At 40.8% G+C, this 18,949-nt stretch overlaps 2 protein-coding genes across 3 annotated transcripts; both read left to right on the top strand.

Annotated features, from left to right (window-relative positions):
* Positions 1-1,053: 1,053 nt before the first annotated feature.
* LOC102218757 (adapter molecule crk-like) lies at positions 1,054-9,301 on the top strand. The gene is made up of 3 exons (XM_005816653.2): positions 1,054-1,552; positions 5,510-6,027; positions 7,614-9,301. Exons 1-3 carry the CDS (start codon positions 1,333-1,335, stop codon positions 7,734-7,736), a joined length of 861 nt encoding a protein of 286 aa, XP_005816710.1. The 5' UTR covers positions 1,054-1,332; the 3' UTR covers positions 7,737-9,301.
* Positions 9,302-10,279: 978 nt separating this feature from the next.
* Positions 10,280-17,301, top strand: LOC102219021 (14-3-3 protein epsilon). Of its 2 annotated transcripts, XM_023342772.1 has the most exons (7): positions 10,280-10,517; positions 13,618-13,817; positions 13,912-14,018; positions 14,712-14,918; positions 15,043-15,179; positions 15,271-15,324; positions 16,656-17,301. In XM_023342772.1, exons 1-6 carry the CDS (start codon positions 10,454-10,456, stop codon positions 15,276-15,278), a joined length of 723 nt encoding a protein of 240 aa, XP_023198540.1. In that variant the 5' UTR covers positions 10,280-10,453; the 3' UTR covers positions 15,279-15,324; positions 16,656-17,301. The 2 variants fall into 2 exon arrangements, with proteins under 2 accessions (XP_023198540.1, XP_023198539.1); XM_023342771.1 differs by lacking the exon at positions 15,271-15,324 and having other exon boundaries at positions 10,281-10,517.
* The last annotated feature ends 1,648 nt before the right edge of the window (positions 17,302-18,949 follow it).

The following is an 18,949-nucleotide window of genomic DNA, read 5'->3' as shown; positions in this document are numbered from 1 at the left end:
TTTTAAATTAAGAGTTGCAAGTTTTAAGATAATATTTTATCATAATTATAAATTTTAAAACTCATAAAACTGCACAGGTCCTACACATAAAACCCGTAATTATAACTTTAAACGTGTAATTATGAATTTTATCCTTATAATTTACTTATTCTCATAATTATAACTTTTATTCATATAAGTACCTCCTTTAATTGAATTATTCTCCACCTCACAGAAACCTGATAGCCCTCACTAGCATGCTAACATTAGCCTGACAGTTAAAAAAATTTCATTTGCTAGCTATGTTTAGTATACTGAATGGAGCAAGACAACGTTCTAATTATACCCCACAGGCTACTGACAGCATTTAAGCTAACCATAGCATTTAAGCGAATCATAGCATTTTAGCTATAGTTAGCTAAAAGGCTAACAATTTAAGGTGTTGACTCACATAAAATTGCACATTGAAAGGAGCAATTTAATGTGAGTCAACATAATAGTGATAACCCTTATCCTACTGGAAGTGTTTACATGCCAGTCATTAGTGCTAGCCCTGATGCTAATGCTAGCCTTATAATTAAAGTTTGTCCTGCAATCAATAGGTTGCTGATTCGATTCCTGCTCTGTCTGCCTCTGTCGTCATGTCCTTGGGCAAGGCACTCCACCTGTCTCTTGCCTGCTGGTGGTGGTCAGAGGGCCCAACACTGGTGCATGGCAGCCTCTCCTCTGGGGCAGCTATGGCTACTATCTAGTAGCTTTTGAAAATGAAACATTTTCTTTATCACGAAAAAGTGTAGTTAATGACTTCCATAGGATTCTTTTTTTTATTTTTTAGTGGTCCTAATCCTCTTCCATAGATTATATTTACAGATAATGAAAACCTTAGTGTCAGTGTCTCCGAAAGTTTGAATATTAGAGTGAAACCACAATAAATTCTGATTTGTGCAACAATTTCTTGTTTTTATTCCGATAAAGTAAAGCCTTAATAGTCCCAGTCAATATTTATGCTGAGTTAATGTAAAGTTCGGAGTCGCAGGATTTTCCAATGTTTTTTAGGGGGCGTGAACGCACCGTTTCCCATTGACCGGGCATCCCTTTCCGGTATATGAGGTCAACCTTTCCCTCTATCCGCCATTACGGTCCCAGAGACTGCTGTCGCTCGGTAGTTTTCAGCAATTCTGTGTTTTGATCAGCGGAAACCGGCGGTTCTGTTTGGTTCCGAAGAACTTTAACCGCAGGAAGTCGAGGCTTTGCTGCGTTTGTTTAACAGCGCCGGCGTCGGGAAACAGAAGTTGTATGAGTTACGGGGAAAACGGGGTTCTGTCCTGAAAGCTCGGACCGGACTCCGCTGCCATGGCCGGTCATTTTGACGCCGAGGACCGGGATAGCTGGTACTGGGGCCGCCTGAGCCGCCAGGAAGCGGTATCTCTGCTGCAGGGACAGAAGCACGGAGTCTTCCTGGTCCGGGACTCGTCCTCCATCCCCGGAGACTACGTCCTCTCCGTGTCCGAGAACTCCAAAGTTTCCCACTACATTATCAACGACATAAGCAACAGGATGAGACCTGGATCAGGTAAGGCTCGGTTCTGACTCATCCAGGTGTTTTTTTACGGCACCAAATTTAGTTTTAAGGTGAAGATTCTGGGAGGGATATGGTAGGCCATTTTAACATATAATCACATTGACATTCCAGATTTTTTTAATTGGTTTATGACATATAAGTAAATTAAGGAATCTCTAATAATATTTGACTATACAAAGTACAGGTACCGGGACCGTAAATAAATATATATATAAAACTTTATTTATAGTTTTATAAATAAAGTATTCAAGACAGCCAGAAAGAATTACTATATGAAACACATTTCAGATATCTACATTTAAATTACGACTGGTCAAAAAGTAAATTCAAGAAATCTTACCTTTTGTTCTGTCATCTCCAGTTAAAGATATCTTAATTGTATATTTTGATAGACATTAATTAGATTTGACTAGAGCAAATTAAATTGCAGATGTCTTGAAAGCAATTAATGACTAGGAAAATCTAAATTGGGGAAATCTGAAATCATAATTTTGATTGATTCTTTTTAAGATATCTCCAAATGAATTAGTGATGCCTTTAATCAGCTTTTCAATTAGAGTTAGCATTACAACTAGTCAGAATGACATTACTGGTATCCTGAATTTGTATTATGTCTAATAAAAAATAGAAAAAAAGGATTTTTGAAAGTTCTTCATTTTCAGCTTGGGAATCGGTTTACCATAAAAGCACTCCTACTTTTCTAAAGGCGTTTTTAAGAGCATTGTGTTTGTCGGAAGTGAATAAACAGGAATTTTTCCTGCAGATTTCTGAAGCAGTCTTCAAGTGCATGAAGTTTGTACTGTTTGGTCAGCTCAGCGGCAGCACAGGGTGGGCTTATACCCTCTTGTGTAAATCAGATAGATAAAAATGTAATTTAAGTTTGAGATCTTAAATCATAGTCAGAAATGCATCAAATGACAAATCTGCTGAAGTCATTTAAGACATTAAAAGGAATTTTGACTTGTGGTGATGTAAAGATACATTTAACTATTATTTTTTTCTAGTCAGAATGTGAATGCAGATTTCCTAAATTACCGTTCCGGGTCGTCAAAATGCATTTGTAGATGAATGTAATTCCTTGCGTTCAGACTCGACTGGTTTTATGTTAAAAAGGTTTGCCGTAGAAAGCTGCATGTTGTGACGTCACAACTGGGACATGACTGGGCAGATTGGTGTTTCAGGAATGTCTCTAGTCCGTCCCCTTCACGCTGCTTTTTCCCTGAATCATGACTGCTTCACAAACCTTTCCTTAGGTGTTGGACAGTTCTGCCTGTAACCCACCAGAACCTCTAAATGTTCTGACTTAACCAACCAGAACCTCTAAATGTTCTGACTTAACCATCCAGAACCTCTAAATGTTCTGACTTAACCATCCAGAACCTCTAAATGTTCTGACTTAACCATCCAGAACCTCTAAATGTTCTGATTTAACCCACCAGAACCTCTAAATGTTCTGACTTAACCATCCAGAACCTCTAAATGTTCTGATTTAACCCACCAGAACCTCTAAATGTTCTGACTTAACCATCCAGAACCTCTAAATGTTCTGATTTAACCCACCAGAACCTCTAAATGTTCTGACTTAACCCACCAGAACCTCTAAATGTTCTGATTTAACCCACCAGAACCTCTAAATGTTCTGATTTAACCATCCAGAACCTCTAAATGTTCTGATTTAACCCACCAGAACCTCTAAATGTTCTGATTTAACCATCCAGAACCTCTAAATGTTCTGATTTAACCCACCAGAACCTCTAAATGTTCTGATTTAACCATCCAGAACCTCTAAATGTTCTGATTTAACCCACCAGAACCTCTAAATGTTCAGATTTAACCATCCAGAACCTCTAAATGTTCTGATTTAACCCACCAGAACCTCTAAATGTTCTGGTTTAACCCACCAGAACCTCTAAATGTTCTGATTTAACCATCCAGAACCTCTAAATGTTCTGATTTAACCAACCAGAACCTCTAAATGTTCTGATTTAACCATCCAGAACCTCTAAATGTTCTGATTTAACCCACCAGAACCTCTAAATGTTCTGATTTAACCATCCAGAACCTCTAAATGTTCTGATTTAACCCACCAGAACCTCTAAATGTTCTGATTTAACCCACCAGAACCTCTAAATGTTCTGATTTAACCCACCAGAACCTCTAAATGCTCTGATTTAACCAACCAGAACCTCTAAATGTTCTGATTTAACCATCCAGAACCTCTAAATGTTCTGATTTAACCAACCAGAACCTCTAAATGTTCTGATTTAACCCACCAGAACCTCTAAATGTTCTGATTTAACTAACCAGAACCTCTAAATGTTCTGATTTAACCAACCAGAACCTCTAAATGTTCTGATTTAACCCACCAGAACCTCTAAATGTTCTGATTTAACCCACCAGAACCTCTAAATGTTCTGACTTAACCCACCAGAACCTCTAAATGTTCTGACTTAACCCACCAGAACCTCTAAATGTTCAGTTTATTTCAGTCACTATAGATTAATTCCACACAAACTGGTATTTTCTATGGAGGGTAAAGAGTGTCAAATTACAGTAACAATAAATAATTATTTAATAAATTAATGAATAAAATGGATTAAATATCAATAAATATTCAATTAAATGTTGATTTTATATTAAAAATTACATTTTGCTTTTCATGATACAGGAGTTGCTCACCTACAGTTCGCAGTAAATAACAATTTATCAAAGCTTTTTCCACACTTTCCAGTGAAAATATTGACTCAGAGTGGAAGAAGTTGTCTTGACTTGCTGCCTGAAGCGGCCAATCAGATGTCAGGTTGGTTAATGTTATCAACTAATGATTAACTGATAAGCAGCCATTTTGTTAAGAGTTTTCTTTTGTGTGAAAATGGGCGACTGTCTTTCCATAATCTGTAGGGCAAAATGTGTAATAATACACTGGATTTAAAAAAAATTGTGAAATTTAAGGATCTTGAGAGTTTATGTTTCTAAACAGAACCGCGTAAAGTGCATTCTCCGTTCTGAACCGGACTCTGTTTGGACCATTTCTCTTCCCCGTCCCGGTGTGCCTCCGCCATTTTTAATTCTGTTTTAGCGAATTAACCTGCAGCGCCCTCTGCTGCATGAAGGCCAAAACTACAAGAATAAGAGATTTATTTCTCACGCTTTCTCAAACATTCACAGACTCTAATAAAAACAATAAATATAACATAACATGTTAGACGATATTTTGTTTCAGCCTGAAGAAAACCCAACGTAAATGATTATTTTATATTAAGTGTTAGCGGTGCAGTCAGTCAGCGCAGACGCAGCCCCAGATCTGTGTGCTGGTGCCATGCTATGTATCACAATACTGTTTTAAAAACGGTAAAAGTTCAGCAATTCACCCCGAGATACTGATAAATATTCCTAGAGATACGAATTCCTCTGATCATATAAACGATGCAGCTTAGCCATTATTATTTTTAGGTGCATATTATTTGGTAAGCTAGCTGTACGGGTCGCACTCTGAGGTCATGTCATGTTTACATGCAGTACTTTATGGACCAATGTTTGAGAAAGACTGGTCTAAGCAGGCATTATTAGTTGATTAATTATGTTCCTTTTACATCTGACTAGAGTTTCCTTCATACAACTAGCCAAGTGGTCGGATGCTAGGACTTTGGGTTTTGGAGTAAAATTTTTTTTTTAAATTGACAAGAAATTTGAACATACCCCTAATGTTTTATTAAAAGACATTAACAGTACCTAAACACCAACGATAAAGTCTTAAAAAAGGGAACAATTTTATAAAACTTAAAATAAATATCTGTTGATTAATGTAACTAAAGCCTGGTGGGCTGCCAGGCTGATCATCCACTGGGAAACCCTGATCAGGATTTATTCTGTGTCTGTGATGTAAACCAGGAGTTCATTCATGTTTATTGATTGTTGATGGAGGTTGACCGTCCGTCCGTCTGTCAGGTGTGGAGTCTAATCGGTTCCAGATCGGGGAGGAGTCGTTCTCGGAGTTGGCCGCTTTGCTGGAGTTCTACAAGCTCCACTACCTGGACACCACCACGCTGTGCGAGCCGGTTGAGAAGTCCAGGAGCGCCCCCGCCCCGCCCGCCGCCCCCCAGCAGCCCAAGGAGCAGGAGTTTGTCCGGGCGGTCTTCAACTTCCCCGGCAACGACGACGAGGACCTGCCGTTCAAGGTGGGAGACGTGCTGCGCGTCCTGGAGAAGCCCGAGGACCAGTGGTGGAGCGCCGCCAGCCAGGACGGACGCATCGGGATGATCCCCGTCCCCTACGTGGAGAAGTACCGGCCCGGCTCGCCCAGCGACGGCGGGGCCCCCCAGGGGAACCTGCAGGGCGACCCCGGCCCGTACGCCCAGCCCATGGTCAACGTCCAGCTGCCCAACCTGCAGGACGGCCCTGTGTACGCCCGCGCCGTCCAGAAGAGGGTCCCCAACGCCTACGACAAGACGGCGCTGGCCCTGGAGGTAGGAGACCTCCGACCACATGTCCACACACTGTCTCCCTTCAGCAGCTGCACACAGGTCCATTCACAGGACGGTTCTGAACAGAGCCTTTAGAACCGGCTGGCTATGGCAGGCTGTTATGCCATAAAATCACATTACAATCCAGATATCTGACATTACTTTATGACTACACATATAAGCTAATTAAGATATCGCTGACAATGTTCTGACCAGTATAAATGACTTCAGATTTACCATTAAATGGTCTGGAAGCTGTAATTCAAGTAAGACGGCAGATAACAATTACTTTAATAATTGATTAGTCCAACAATTAATCTGTAAAATAATCAATTTATTGTTTATTTTGATGAGTATTTGGGTAAGAAAATTGGCAAATTTAGCAGATTTTCTTTTTTTGCCAATTTATTTGCTGTTTTGCCATAAAATCAGCTTATATTGTAGATATCTGAAATTACTTTGACTAGACATGTCAGTTAATGGAATGTATCTAATCATCTTTGTGCAGGAAGCCAAATTAGTGCAGATATTTAACGGTTTAGCTCAACTGTGATAATCAAAATGTAGTGGTGTCTCGTCAGAACTCATTTTTCGATATTTACAGCAATCTGCTGCACTAAATGCAGAATCCAATAAATGAGTTTCTTCCTGTTAAACCTGAGGACACAGCAGGAACTAAACATGTAGAGAAAACCTCCAGGTTTTTCAGTGTTTCAAATGAAACACTGATTATAATGGAGTTATAATGGAGCGCTGACTGGAGACCTTCATGGTGCTCTGGGCTTTTTTTCCCGGGAACAAAACTCGTTCAGTGATGAACAAACTAACATTGACGTCTGAACCAAAGACCCACAGTGTCATCCTAAAGTCAGCCTATGGCAGGCGGTTTTGACATAAAATCAGTCTGCACAACTATCTGCCATTACAGCCAAACATCTCCAAAGTGTGGATCCAAGCATAAACATTAGCATGCTAACCAATCAGGTCGATTGTTTTCCTACTTGAATTTTTTTGTAAAAGTGACACTGCAGCTTAAAGCCTGATTGGGTTTTCATTTCCATGTCACTTTTTCTGTCCTGCCTGCAGCAGGACGAGCCTTCCTGTCACTTCTATAGAAAACACAGATAAATATTCTGTTTAAAGCAGCTTCTGAATACTGCACAGCAAAAACACAAACACTTACCAAGCGCCTCTGTCTAGTTTGTAGCGCAAATAATTTGAAATGGCACAAAAACTAACTTATAAGTAACTTTTCAGCACGAAATACAAGCTTGTTTTAAGTAAATAATTCCTTAATATTGATGAATAAGTTTCAGTTCCATTGGCAGGTTATTTCACTTATAACTAGACATTTTTCCCTGGTTATTAATAAAATAATCTGCTAATAGAACTAAAACTGTTTCATCAACAATGAGAAACTATTCATTTAAAACAAGGTCATATTTCTCGCTGAAAAGTTGCTTGTAAATTGTTTGTCTTGCATCAAGTGCAGTTGAAACTCGACCGAATTACATGAAGCTGTCGGGTCGGTTTGGTAGAGTCGTCCCTGGTTCCGGTCCAACAGGCTGGTTTGGTTCTGTCTCCTCCAGGTGGGGGACATGGTGAAGGTGACGAAGATCAACGTGAACGGCCAGTGGGAGGGCGAGTGCAACGGGAAGCACGGCCACTTCCCCTTCACCCACGTCCGGCTGCTGGACGACAGCGAGAGCTGAGCAGAACCGGGCTGACCGGCCGGGAGGAAGCTCGCCCACCGTCAGATCTGGATCGGGACCGTCCGGCAGGAGGCGAGTGGGCCGGCCTCCCTGTTATCTTTGTGGTGGACAGGTTTGAGCCTGGGGTCAGACCGGGGTCGCCTGTTTTATCCCCTTCATCCCAGTTTCAGCTGCTGAGTGGAAAACCAGCTGCATCTCGTTTTATTTGAATTAATGGTGGGTTTTTTATGATTTTAATATTTATTACCATGGTGCAGATAATTCTGGAGTTTCGGAAGAGTAAAGGCGATGTTTGTAAAATGAACATATTAATATTATGGGTGTCTTTTTGTACTTTAGATTTTTTACTATTATTTTTGGACCAAACATCTGCTCAGAAGCTTCCAGAAGTCGGGCTCTGGTTCTGTGGCGGCCATCTTGAAACTAAATACTTTAGTCTTATTTTGGACATTTTTCTGCTCTTCTTGACCACAGAAATATGGAAAAAATATTAAAGTGTTTATTAAACTAAATTTATCACATTTAACAACAGGGGTTAAAGGTCATGGTGTTCTGGTTTCTGTGGTGGAAGGGAACCCTCAGAGGTTTTCCTGGTTTGTGATAAAACGGTGCGATGCATCAGTAAGAGGATCGTCCCGCATCATGACGCCTCCACCGCCGTGCCTTGGTTCTGCTGGTCTCGGATGGAGCGGATCGGTGTCTCGGTTTGAATCGGGATCACCCACAGTGAGACGGTTTAAAAATGTGAACTTTCTCCCAGTTTTTGTTTATGTTCTTTAACTTCCTGTGAAGCGTGTGGACGTCCTGCTGACCTGAGGATGAAACTGATCTGAAGCCAGAGGAGGGTCAGTTTCTGGGTTTTTGTTTATCTAAGCAAGCAGTTCAAAAAAACAAAACATCCACAAATTAACACATTTTAAATTATTAAACTTTCAAGTCAGGATTTCTTTTAACAGTCATTCCTGTATTGTAGATTTGTAGTACAATAACCCCTAACATTCAAACAAACTGTTATTTTATTGTTTGAATTTTGATCTTTTCCCTGGTAATAAAAAAATATTAGTTTTTTTACTTTATTGTTTTTATTCTTTAAGCAGAAGAACATAATTTTATGACTTGAAAAGCTTTTGTAACAAACATCCATGTTTTATTGGGATACAGATCAAACTTCCTGGTGTTGATAGTACTTGTTAGTTGTTCTCTCCCTGACGCTGGATTAATCCCTGAACTCCTGAATCCACAGATGCAGCCACAGGGTTTCTCCGTCTGCCTTAAAAATATCCAGTGAGTTTTGTTGGGAATATTTCTCCTGACCTCAGTTTTATATGAACCTGTTTTTTTTATTGCGTTTTATATATTAAGAACACCAACTCTGTATTGATGGATTTCTTCCCCTGTCTTGAGTTTACAGTCTTTTACTCTCCAGTTTCTTTTGTTAAGTCTTAGAGCAAAATGTAAAAAGAGCTATTTTGTACACTATGATAAAACTGTTTTATTACAATGAAAACCACAGCCAGTCTGCACAACACTGCATATACTGCATTAATAAATAAATATATGAAATATTTCTGACTCAGTCGTCCATTCTTTTGAGGGCTCCTGGAATCTTGTTTTACCAGAGGTGGAAAGAGCACAAAAATAATGCAACCAGGTAAAAGTACAATTACTTTGATCAAATTTGACTCACATAGTTTAGTTACTTACACAGTGATGGCATTGACGGCCCCTCCATGTGGCTGGCACAGAGCGTCCCGATCTGTTGCCTCAAAACAACCGTACAGAAGTTCTTCATGTTCCTTTGACCATCATCTATCAGATTGTTTTATACTCATCTGGACAAAGGAGTTTACATTTCAAGATGAGAAAAACAAGATTGTTCTCACTTTCCCAGAAAAGGTCTATTTTTTTTTTAAATCCTTGACATTTACATTAACAAAAAATCTCTTCTCAGTTAGAGCTGCTGGCAAACAAACACTGCAAGTGTATCAGAGTGAAACATGACTAAAATCTCAAGATAATGTCACAAACGCCTTAGGGTGTTGGTTAGCTACAGAAGTGCTGACATCACAGGAAGTTCCAGGAACAGCTGACGATTGAATGGATATGCTAGTCAAAAAACACAGGAAAATTAAAATGGATGATAACTTTCTGCTAACAGCACAAAATCTATTTTACAGAGATGGATTTCACAGCAGCACCTCCTGGATTATGCCTCTTTTTTTCCCACAAGCATTGCTAATCCACCTCCTTTGCTTTTGCCATTCCTTTTTAAATCTCTGGTTAAGGTCACAAAGAGATACTGGAATAAACTCATCTGTAAAACAAACACTGAATTCTAAAGGAATTAAACGGTTTTATATATATATAAGTTCAGAATGAATTTAGCAGAGAAAGTCCCACCAGCCACGCAATTATAGAAAAAAATCTAGCACTTTAACACATTTTTAAACTGTTTACATAAATGTAGGGTAAATAAAACATTTTAGTAGATTTTGTAGCTTCGCGGGAGGCGTGGATGCTGCTGCTGCTGCTGCGTGGATTTCCCGGATGGAACGGCGGCGCCATCTTCACGCCTCTGCTCACCGGTGGGTCTTCGGCTCAGCGGAGCGACAGAGCTGTTGCTGATCCACCGCCAGGACTCTCCGAGCAGCCCGATTATCGTCCCCTTTATTCCCCATCGGGACGCTGAACGCAGCCCTCCCCGCTACCGGAGCACCATGGCGGACAGAGAGAACCTGGTGTACCAAGCCAAACTGGCCGAGCAAGCGGAGAGATACGACGGTAAGGCTGCGGACACACACAGATCATAACGGTCACTGCGGAGTGCTGCGGCCCCCGCTCCGCCGCCTGCCTGTCTCCCTGCGCAGCGCAGGGGGCTCGGAGCCGCAGGTACAGGCGCTCACATGGATGTGGGGGCTGAGATGACACAAAATGGCGGAGGCTTTCCCTGCTTTATAAAGGGAAACTCTGCGCCTCATAAAAACCGGTCTCTGTCCCGACAGAAAGCGGGGTCCGTTTGCGAGCGCGAGCCCCGGTTTGTGCTTCGCTAACCGGGGAACGTTTCTGTTGATGCAGCTAAGCTAGCCTCCTGCTAGCGCTAGTTAGCTGCTAACTAGCTGGTTAGCCTTTCTTTACTCCTCAGTCCTCTAGCTCAAACTTAAACCAGTTTACTTTACACCAATCATAGCAATAAAAATATCGCTTGGTGTCTAAAATACCGCAATAGTTCATTTTAACGAATCTCCCCCCCAAACTGTGTGATTTAAAACACATGACTAGCCCTTTAATTCAGGTGGTCATGTCCTCTTTACTGCAGGTGGAGATGAGGAATAAGCATGTTAGCAAACATTTACTGAACAATTCAGTCCCTAATTAAACTATTTAATCAGGAAGGGGATTAGAAATTAATGCCACTAGTTTGGGGCAAAAAATTAAAACAGCTTCAGTGTTTTAAAGCGAAACTTTCCTGATTCATGTGTGTCAGTTTGAATTAATACCAGTTAAATGTTGTGAATCAAAAATGCAAAAAATGCCTAATTTAAGTTTTTAAATATTGCCCCTAGATGGAATGTAGCCTTTCTGAATAGCCTTTCCTTTTTTACTGTTATTAATAATTGTCAGTTAATTGACCATTAACTGTCAAAAATTCACATTTTACTGGAAATTTATTTTTTCACCCTTTAGAACAGCAACCAATCGTTTCCTACATGCAAACTAAAACATATTTAGTTTACATTGTTTTTCAACTTGAGCATTGGAGCTAAATCCAGTTTCAAGATGAAAAATTATATCGTTTTTGATTGAAACTAGACCTGCTTTTATTTATTAAATTAACCAACTTTTTTTGTTTTAGTTCTGTTGACATTCTAACAGAAAAAAAAATACAATCCTCAAAAGTGAGTAGCGCAGTTCTTGTTCCTCTCGCTGAGCAGAGTATATTTTTGGCGAGGCTGGAAAGCCTCCTCGTCATCAGCCTAATTTTCCGTAGGTTTTACAGACTCCAATTTTGATTTAGTCCAATTAATGAGACAAATTAACTAATTAATGAACTAATTAATAACTAATTTGCTAGTTAATACTCGGGCTTCCTTTTGTTGCTGTAAGTTATTTGACTGTTCTGATGTCAATTCTAGAGTTTTCTTGCAGCAGTGTGTGAAAACTGACGAATATTGGAAAAAACATTGATATTGTCTGACCTCATTTCCTGTCCTGCTGTCTAAATCATCCGTCCAGACTCCGAGGCGACGCGTTCGGGACGCCCTGCGCCTCTTTCCGTTCGATGCCAGCTCCCAGTGCTGGTTGGCATTTATCGTTTATCATTTATCCTGATAAATTTGTTGGAATAACTTTGATTTATTGTTGTCACAATGAATGTTTAAAACCCCCCAAAACCAGTCCTTATTGTCACGATTGATAGTTTTACTATTTTATTTCCCACTGTTTCTTCAATGGAAACATCAATAAATGCCGATGCGTTTGAAAACAGTGTGAGGTTTAGTGAAGTAAATCACACTTCTTTGTCTGACTGGTGTTATAAACAGGAATGTTTTTCAGGAGCAGCATTTGTGTTTGTCTCTAATCTGGTAAAACTGGCAGCGATGATGACGATGAGGGTCAGAGGTCAGTTCTGCTGCTGCTGATCTTCAGGTGTTCAGAATCATAAACACTGATATCCATAATAGTAATAATAATAGTACTCAGCCCAAACAAAGCATGACAAAGCATTTCCCCACAACGAGACGTTTTCATTTTGCACATTTTCCAGAGCAGCTGCAGCTGATTGGAGGAGTCCTGTGTTTCCCTCGGCAGCAGGTTTAGATCGGAGACCGATAAAATGATCAATATCGATAGATCTGAAGTGACTTGTGGCTGCAGATGAATGTAACGGATATGGTTTGTAAAGGTGATTGTGTTGCTTCAGTTTGCAGGAAGTCCTGAGCATCGATCAGCTTCCTGCCTCTCAGCAAATCAACTTACAGAAATACATTCCATGTTCGGGCTCCAACTCATAATTCATCTACTAATCAATTATTCTGACAATTACTCTGTTAAAAAAAAAAAAAAAAAATCAGCACATTTTGATGATTTTTCATTTAACCACAAAAGGTTTTTTTCTGCAATATAAAAAACATTAAAACATGCAAATAAACCTCTAAACCTTTTTTAAATAAGAAAATAGATATTTTATCACCTAAAACTCTTTTGTTCTAGTGACTGATCATCTGCAGAGAAAAAAAAACTTTCTTAACATTAACATGAAAAAAGCTCTAATTGTCGGATTAACTGATTAATAACTGGAAAGCAAAAGCTGGATATTAGATTTTTTTTGTCTATTTTACACATTTTGAACCAGATGAAGGTAAAACTTCTACATGATGGAACGTAATTATAGAAAAATAAGTGGCTCTGCTTTGTCCTCCTGAATGCTAAATGCATGTTATGTAGGTCTGTCCTAATAATAAATCAATTAATGTCACGATAAATTAAAATGAACTCAATCATTTCCAATTTGCGTGATTCATTGTTTTTCTCTTTGTGTCAAAAACTGGATGATAAAAATTTTCCTTCAACTAGCCGTTTATATGAAGACTTTAGAATTACTTTCATTTGTTTTGTTTATTTATTTTGAATATTAAAATGTCTTCCAGTCCCAGTCTTAAATGTTCATTAGAACTTAACGTTTAATGATCTTTGTGAATTTGTTCTTGCATTATTATTATTATTATTATTATTATTCCATTACTTGAAAATGGACTCAAAGCAACAATATTATCGTTTACCGTGATAACTTCTACTTTATCGTCCAGCAGAAAGCAGATTTTCCATCTGATTGAAAATGCTCCATAAAGTGTTTGCCGTTTGTTGTCGTGTTGTGTCTCAGAAATGGTGGAGTCGATGAAGAAGGTGGCCAGCATGGACGTGGAGCTGACGGTGGAGGAGAGGAACCTTCTCTCCGTCGCCTACAAGAACGTGATCGGCGCACGGCGAGCGTCCTGGAGGATCATCAGCAGCCTGGAGCAGAAGGAGGAGAACAAGGGCGGCGAGGACAAGCTGAAGATGATCCGGGAATACCGGAAAACGGTCGGCCCCGCTCCGCACCGTCTCACCGGGAACGCTGGCTGACCCAGCTGGCCTGATGCCGGTCTGACCAATCACAGTGTGTTTTACTGTCCAGGTGGAGAAAGAGCTGAAATCAATCTGCAACGACATCCTGGATGTTCTGGACAAACACCTCATCTTAGCAGCAACCACCGGAGAATCCAAGGTTTTCTACTACAAAATGTGCGTACACACACACACACACACACACACACACACACACACACACACGCACACACACAAAGTGGTTTACAATCTACCTGAAATCAGTGAACGTGAGTCCAGAAAACCAATCATGATTCTGATGGTCTGAATAAAGTCCTGGTTAAACTGGAAACCAGTAGCTTACTGATGGAGGTTTAAACTGGACGAACGGCTGGATGGATTCGTCCATCCATGAACTGGTGGGAAATACATTATTTTCAGTATGAAAAAACTAAAACTGCTGCTGTAATTAAACCTAAACACTATTTATCTAAAAACAAACTTACTCTAAACACTAATTAAAACTGAATTAGACAAAAAGTCACAACAAAATAAAACTAAACTATAATGACAAACTCAAAACTATTCTAACGCCGACCTGAATTCAGTCCAAATAAATAGAAGCGGTAAGACAAGATGGCCGCCATGGCGTGCTGACATCACTCTGACCTACAGAAACATGAGTATGTTGGTGGGGAGGTGGGAATCCCTCATTTCCAAAAATAAAATCTTCAGAAAACCAAAACAATGAAAAATGGACAAAATCATTTTATTGTCCAAAAACAGGAAACTTTAAGTTCACAACAACCGATCATATTTTCCCTCTGAGTCTTCCTGAGTGTGGAGTCGGTTTCTGTTGGCGCCGCTGACCCGCCTTCTGTCCCGGTCCAGGAAGGGAGACTACCACCGGTACCTGGCAGAGTTCGCCACGGGCAACGACAGGAAGGAGGCGGCGGAGAACAGCCTGGTGGCGTACAAGGCAGCCAGCGACATCGCAATGATCGAACTTCCTCCAACGCACCCCATCCGCCTCGGCCTGGCACTCAACTTCTCCGTTTTCTACTATGAAATCCTGAACTCGCCGGACCGGGCCTGCAGGTACACTGCCGAGCCGCAGAGCGGGACGGGACGGGCCGGGCCGGGCCGGGTCTGACGTATATTAGCATGGCTACCAGTATACTATACCTATACTATATTATCACTGGTATTTTGGTTCTGGCAGGTTGGCGAAGGAGGCGTTCGATAACGCCATCGCGGAGCTGGACACGCTGAGCGAGGAAAGCTACAAAGACTCCACACTTATCATGCAGTTGCTACGGGACAACTTGACGCTATGGACCTCAGACGTTCAGGGAGACGGTGAGACGCCACGCTCTCCACCGCAGCCTTCTCAATTCCCTCCTGAGTTCTTCTTTCCACTAACTCTTCATCTGTTCCTCATCCTCCTCAGACTGTTGAGGAGCCTCCTCTTCCTCCCTTCCTCTCCGTTAGAACAGTGTGTTTAGTAAGTCATTCCTCCTCCCTGGCTCCGCCCCTCACTGCTGCCCTAACCTCCCCTTCACACCTCTGAGCTACTTCCTGTTTCTGGTCTGCTTCCTGTTTCCTGTCTGCTTCCTGACTACTTCCTGAGTTCAGAAACCGTCGGGAAGTTTCAGTGTTTTTGAAAAAATAAACGTATTTCCAGATGATATTCCATATTTTCATCCATCCATCCATCCATCCATCCATCCATCCATCCATCCATCCATCCATTCATCCATCCGTGATCAATAACTGAACTTTTATAAATTCAAATATTAAGTATTTTCCTTCATTCCTCGTGAATTTCTGATCTTCTCTCCAGTGAAAACGGCTCATTGAGTTAAATTAATTCATTATTAATTATGGTAATGACTGTGAGGTCACATGACCCCCGTCCCTTGACCCCTGTCACATGACCCCACAGGTCGCTCCTTCATCACTTCCTGTTTAAATCCTGATGGATTCCAGTTGTCTTCCTTACACAGGTTGCTTTCTTGTTGTCACGGTAACCCCTCTAAGCTACCACTGCTTCTGTCTCAATGTATTTTCCCTCCTACTAACCTCACCAGCACTCTTAACAGCGCCCCTCCCAGCATGGTGCCACGCTGCCAGCAGCAGGTTAGCCTCTGAAGCTAACAGGAGTGGTGCTGTTTGTTTCACTGGAGCGCTTGATGTGAAGTTTTCCATCACTACTAATGGGGAAAATGGGTCGTGCTTTCTTAAAGGGACAGTTCACTCCTTTTTCTGGTGCTCTGATCAGAATCTCAGCATCTTCAGTTTGAGGTGACATGTTATCAGCAAACACTATTCTATATTATGGCTGTTTATGCCATGCTAGAATATACAATGGGATATGTTAGCATATTAGCATGGCTACTAGTATACTATACCTATACTATATTATCACTATATATGCTCTCCTATGTTAATATGTGTTATGGTATGTTAGCTCATGTCTATCTGCATATTCATTCCTAAAATATGGACATTTATACTAAATTAGCTTATGCTATGTTAGCATATATCTATACTATGTTATGCTAGGTTCCCGCTGTCGCAGGCGTTTCCTCCAGACTAAACTTCTGCAGTTATTTTAACTTTATAATCTTGTTTTGTTGCTTTGCTCCTCACTGAACTGTTAGCTTTAAAACTGAGGATGCTGAAAAACAAACATGTTCTGGTTTAAACAGAGCTTCACAAAACCTGACGTAACGTGACGGAGGAACGTTTCTACCCAACTCTGGAACCACGCCAGAGGTTTGACGCGTTAGCCTCGCGAATCCTCGCTAATCGCTCTCTTGCTCTTCATTTCAGGCGAAGAACAGAACAAAGAAGCGCCGCAAGATGCGGAGGAAGAAGCCCAGCGAGACTGAACAACTCAAGACAAACCCTCCTCTTCCTCTTCTCTCTTTTATTTTTTTCTTTCTCGTCCCAGAACCAGCTCCGGTTCCAGCCGGGTTCAGCCCACCATCTTCCTCCTATCCTCACATGCACGTCTCCTGTCTGTCCCCTGAGGGTGCTCCCCGTCCACCGGGGGGCGTCCTACCCTTCCTCTCTCTCCGTTAATCATCCTCTGTGACTTTTTTTTTTTATTATTATTTCGCATTCTTTGCTGCATCATCTGTTGCCAAGTCCGCTCGCCTGTATTTGTACCACACATCTGCAAGGCTTTATTTAAAGATGAAACTTGTTTTTGTTCCTGTGTGTGTTCATGATGCGCGTCGTCTCCATGCTGTCGGTTTGAAACTCTTCAGTCCTCACGATTAGAGACTCCAGCTGAGTCTTCAGGGTTCCCTCATATCATCCTGTCTCTTCCTCCTCTTCTTCCTCCTCCTGTTGGGTATGTGTAACGTGAATCTGATTTGTACTACTGGATATTCTCACCGGAGCCACAAGTACCATCTGTATTCTTTCTGAAACGCAGCATGGAAAACATTAAACTTCAAACTGAAAACTTCAACCTGTGTCCTGTCTAAAACTCAACCACTAGAGGGCAGTCACGTCTTTTCAAAGACTTCAGCCTTCACTCTTCTGAAGTGTTAAAATGTATTAAAATAATTTCATTTAAAAATGAGTCTTAAATGTATGCATAATATATAACAAAAAAAAGGATGCAGTTCTTTGCTACTAATTGTCAGCACTGGGACAACTAAAGACAAAGAAAACTTTTTAATTCAAAAACTAGTGACAGAGTAGGTCAGTTATGCTAGCTTGACTTTGACTACATTAACATGTAGCTGTGCTGTGGAATTCGGTGTGTTTCAGAGAAGTGTGCTAAATGTTTTCAACGTTAGCAAAAGAACAAAGCTAAACTCTAGGTCCACTTAATACTGGAGACCTAGTAGAAGCACAGTAGAAATTATGTGGAAAAATTAACTTGGAAGCTAAATGGACTAAAAGCACATTGTTACTAATAAAAGTGTCAATGTGTTTCTAGACCAACGAGCTTGGGCTCATTGGACGTACGGCGCTGATGTCACTTCCGCATGAGCGAAATGCAGCTTTCTTCTTTCCGCTTTGAGTTACCATGACAACTAGAAAAGACAAAGTCGTATTTGAGAAGCAAATAAAACAATACTATGTACATTGTTGTCTTCCTAATATAATGGGTTTTTAAGTTTTCATGGATTTCCAAGCGGTCCTGAATTAAGAAGACGGTGGCTTGTAAATATTTGTCTCTACCAGTTAAAGCTAGCGCAGCACAGCAAAGTTTGCAGCCTTCACTTCACTCCAAATCAGTTTCTTCGGCCAGGGAGAGACGGATGGTAAATTTCCATGGAATCCCTTCTGTATTCAGCCTGATAGAGCGAGTGTATGGGAGCGACCAGCAGACCAGAGCCAGACAACTGATGCGCCTGTACACACTGCTGTAAACGCCGTCCTATTTGAGCTTTTCACAAGAAACATGCGAAAGTAATAGAACGAAACAACACGGAGTCCTTAAAGAAACACGGTAGCACAACTTTGAACATGAACAGTCAGCTGAACTCTGACACCGGTGCTGCCCTACTATGAGGCTTGTGCTTCGTCATGCTTCGGAAGCAAAAAGCCCGAACTGTAATCTCTTACCTGGTCTCTGACTCCAACGACAATAAAAAACACACAATATACTCGGAAACAAGTACAAAATAATGTAAAAACATCGTCCGATAGAATGGATTAAAAATGTTTAGATACGTAAATAGCACATTTTTACAAGAATAATGAAGAATATTGCCTACTAGCATAAGCTAAAGTTAATGTCAGTCATAAAGTAAAACTCACCTTCGTATCTGTGAACATATAACGAGGCGAACATCTTAAAACCTTTCTCCAGCTTACTTGTTGAGGCTTTGGTTCGATGTACATCATTAATTGTTACCTTGGCCAAGCCCTGCAAGCACCGAGTGTAAAATGCCTTTTTCAATAGTCCGGAAACGACCGAGCCGCTTTTCCCTGAAAGCGGAAGCTGAGGTGCAAAGAGCCCAAGCTCCGCTATTAGTGTCAGTGTCCCCATCACTGAAAATCAGCATCACTTAAAAAAAAATGACACCACATTTTAATCTGAAATTATTTTTTCCTTTACTTAAAAAAGATCAAAATAAAGACGTACAATTAAATCAAAAGAC

The sequence above is a fragment of the Xiphophorus maculatus genome, chromosome 11 (assembly GCF_002775205.1).
Source record: "Xiphophorus maculatus strain JP 163 A chromosome 11, X_maculatus-5.0-male, whole genome shotgun sequence".
NCBI lineage: Eukaryota > Metazoa > Chordata > Actinopteri > Cyprinodontiformes > Poeciliidae > Xiphophorus > Xiphophorus maculatus.
The sequence above is the reverse complement of the archived record's forward strand: the minus strand, read 5'-3'. Positions and strand labels throughout refer to the sequence as shown.

Excerpts from the sequence above, each read along its gene's own strand:
- LOC102218757 (XM_005816653.2), top strand. The coding sequence starts at position 1,333 with ATGGCCGGTCATTTTGACGCCGAGGACCGGGATAGCTGGTACTGGGGC. Across the intron at positions 1,553-5,509 it reads CAGGATGAGACCTGGATCAG|GTGTGGAGTCTAATCGGTTC; the intron begins GTAAGGCTCGGT and ends TCCGTCTGTCAG. Across the intron at positions 6,028-7,613 it reads AGACGGCGCTGGCCCTGGAG|GTGGGGGACATGGTGAAGGT; the intron begins GTAGGAGACCTC and ends TGTCTCCTCCAG.
- LOC102219021 (XM_023342771.1), top strand. The coding sequence starts at position 10,454 with ATGGCGGACAGAGAGAACCTGGTGTACCAAGCCAAACTGGCCGAGCAA. Across the intron at positions 10,518-13,617 it reads GCAAGCGGAGAGATACGACG|AAATGGTGGAGTCGATGAAG; the intron begins GTAAGGCTGCGG and ends GTTGTGTCTCAG. Across the intron at positions 14,019-14,711 it reads AAGGTTTTCTACTACAAAAT|GAAGGGAGACTACCACCGGT; the intron begins GTGCGTACACAC and ends GTCCCGGTCCAG.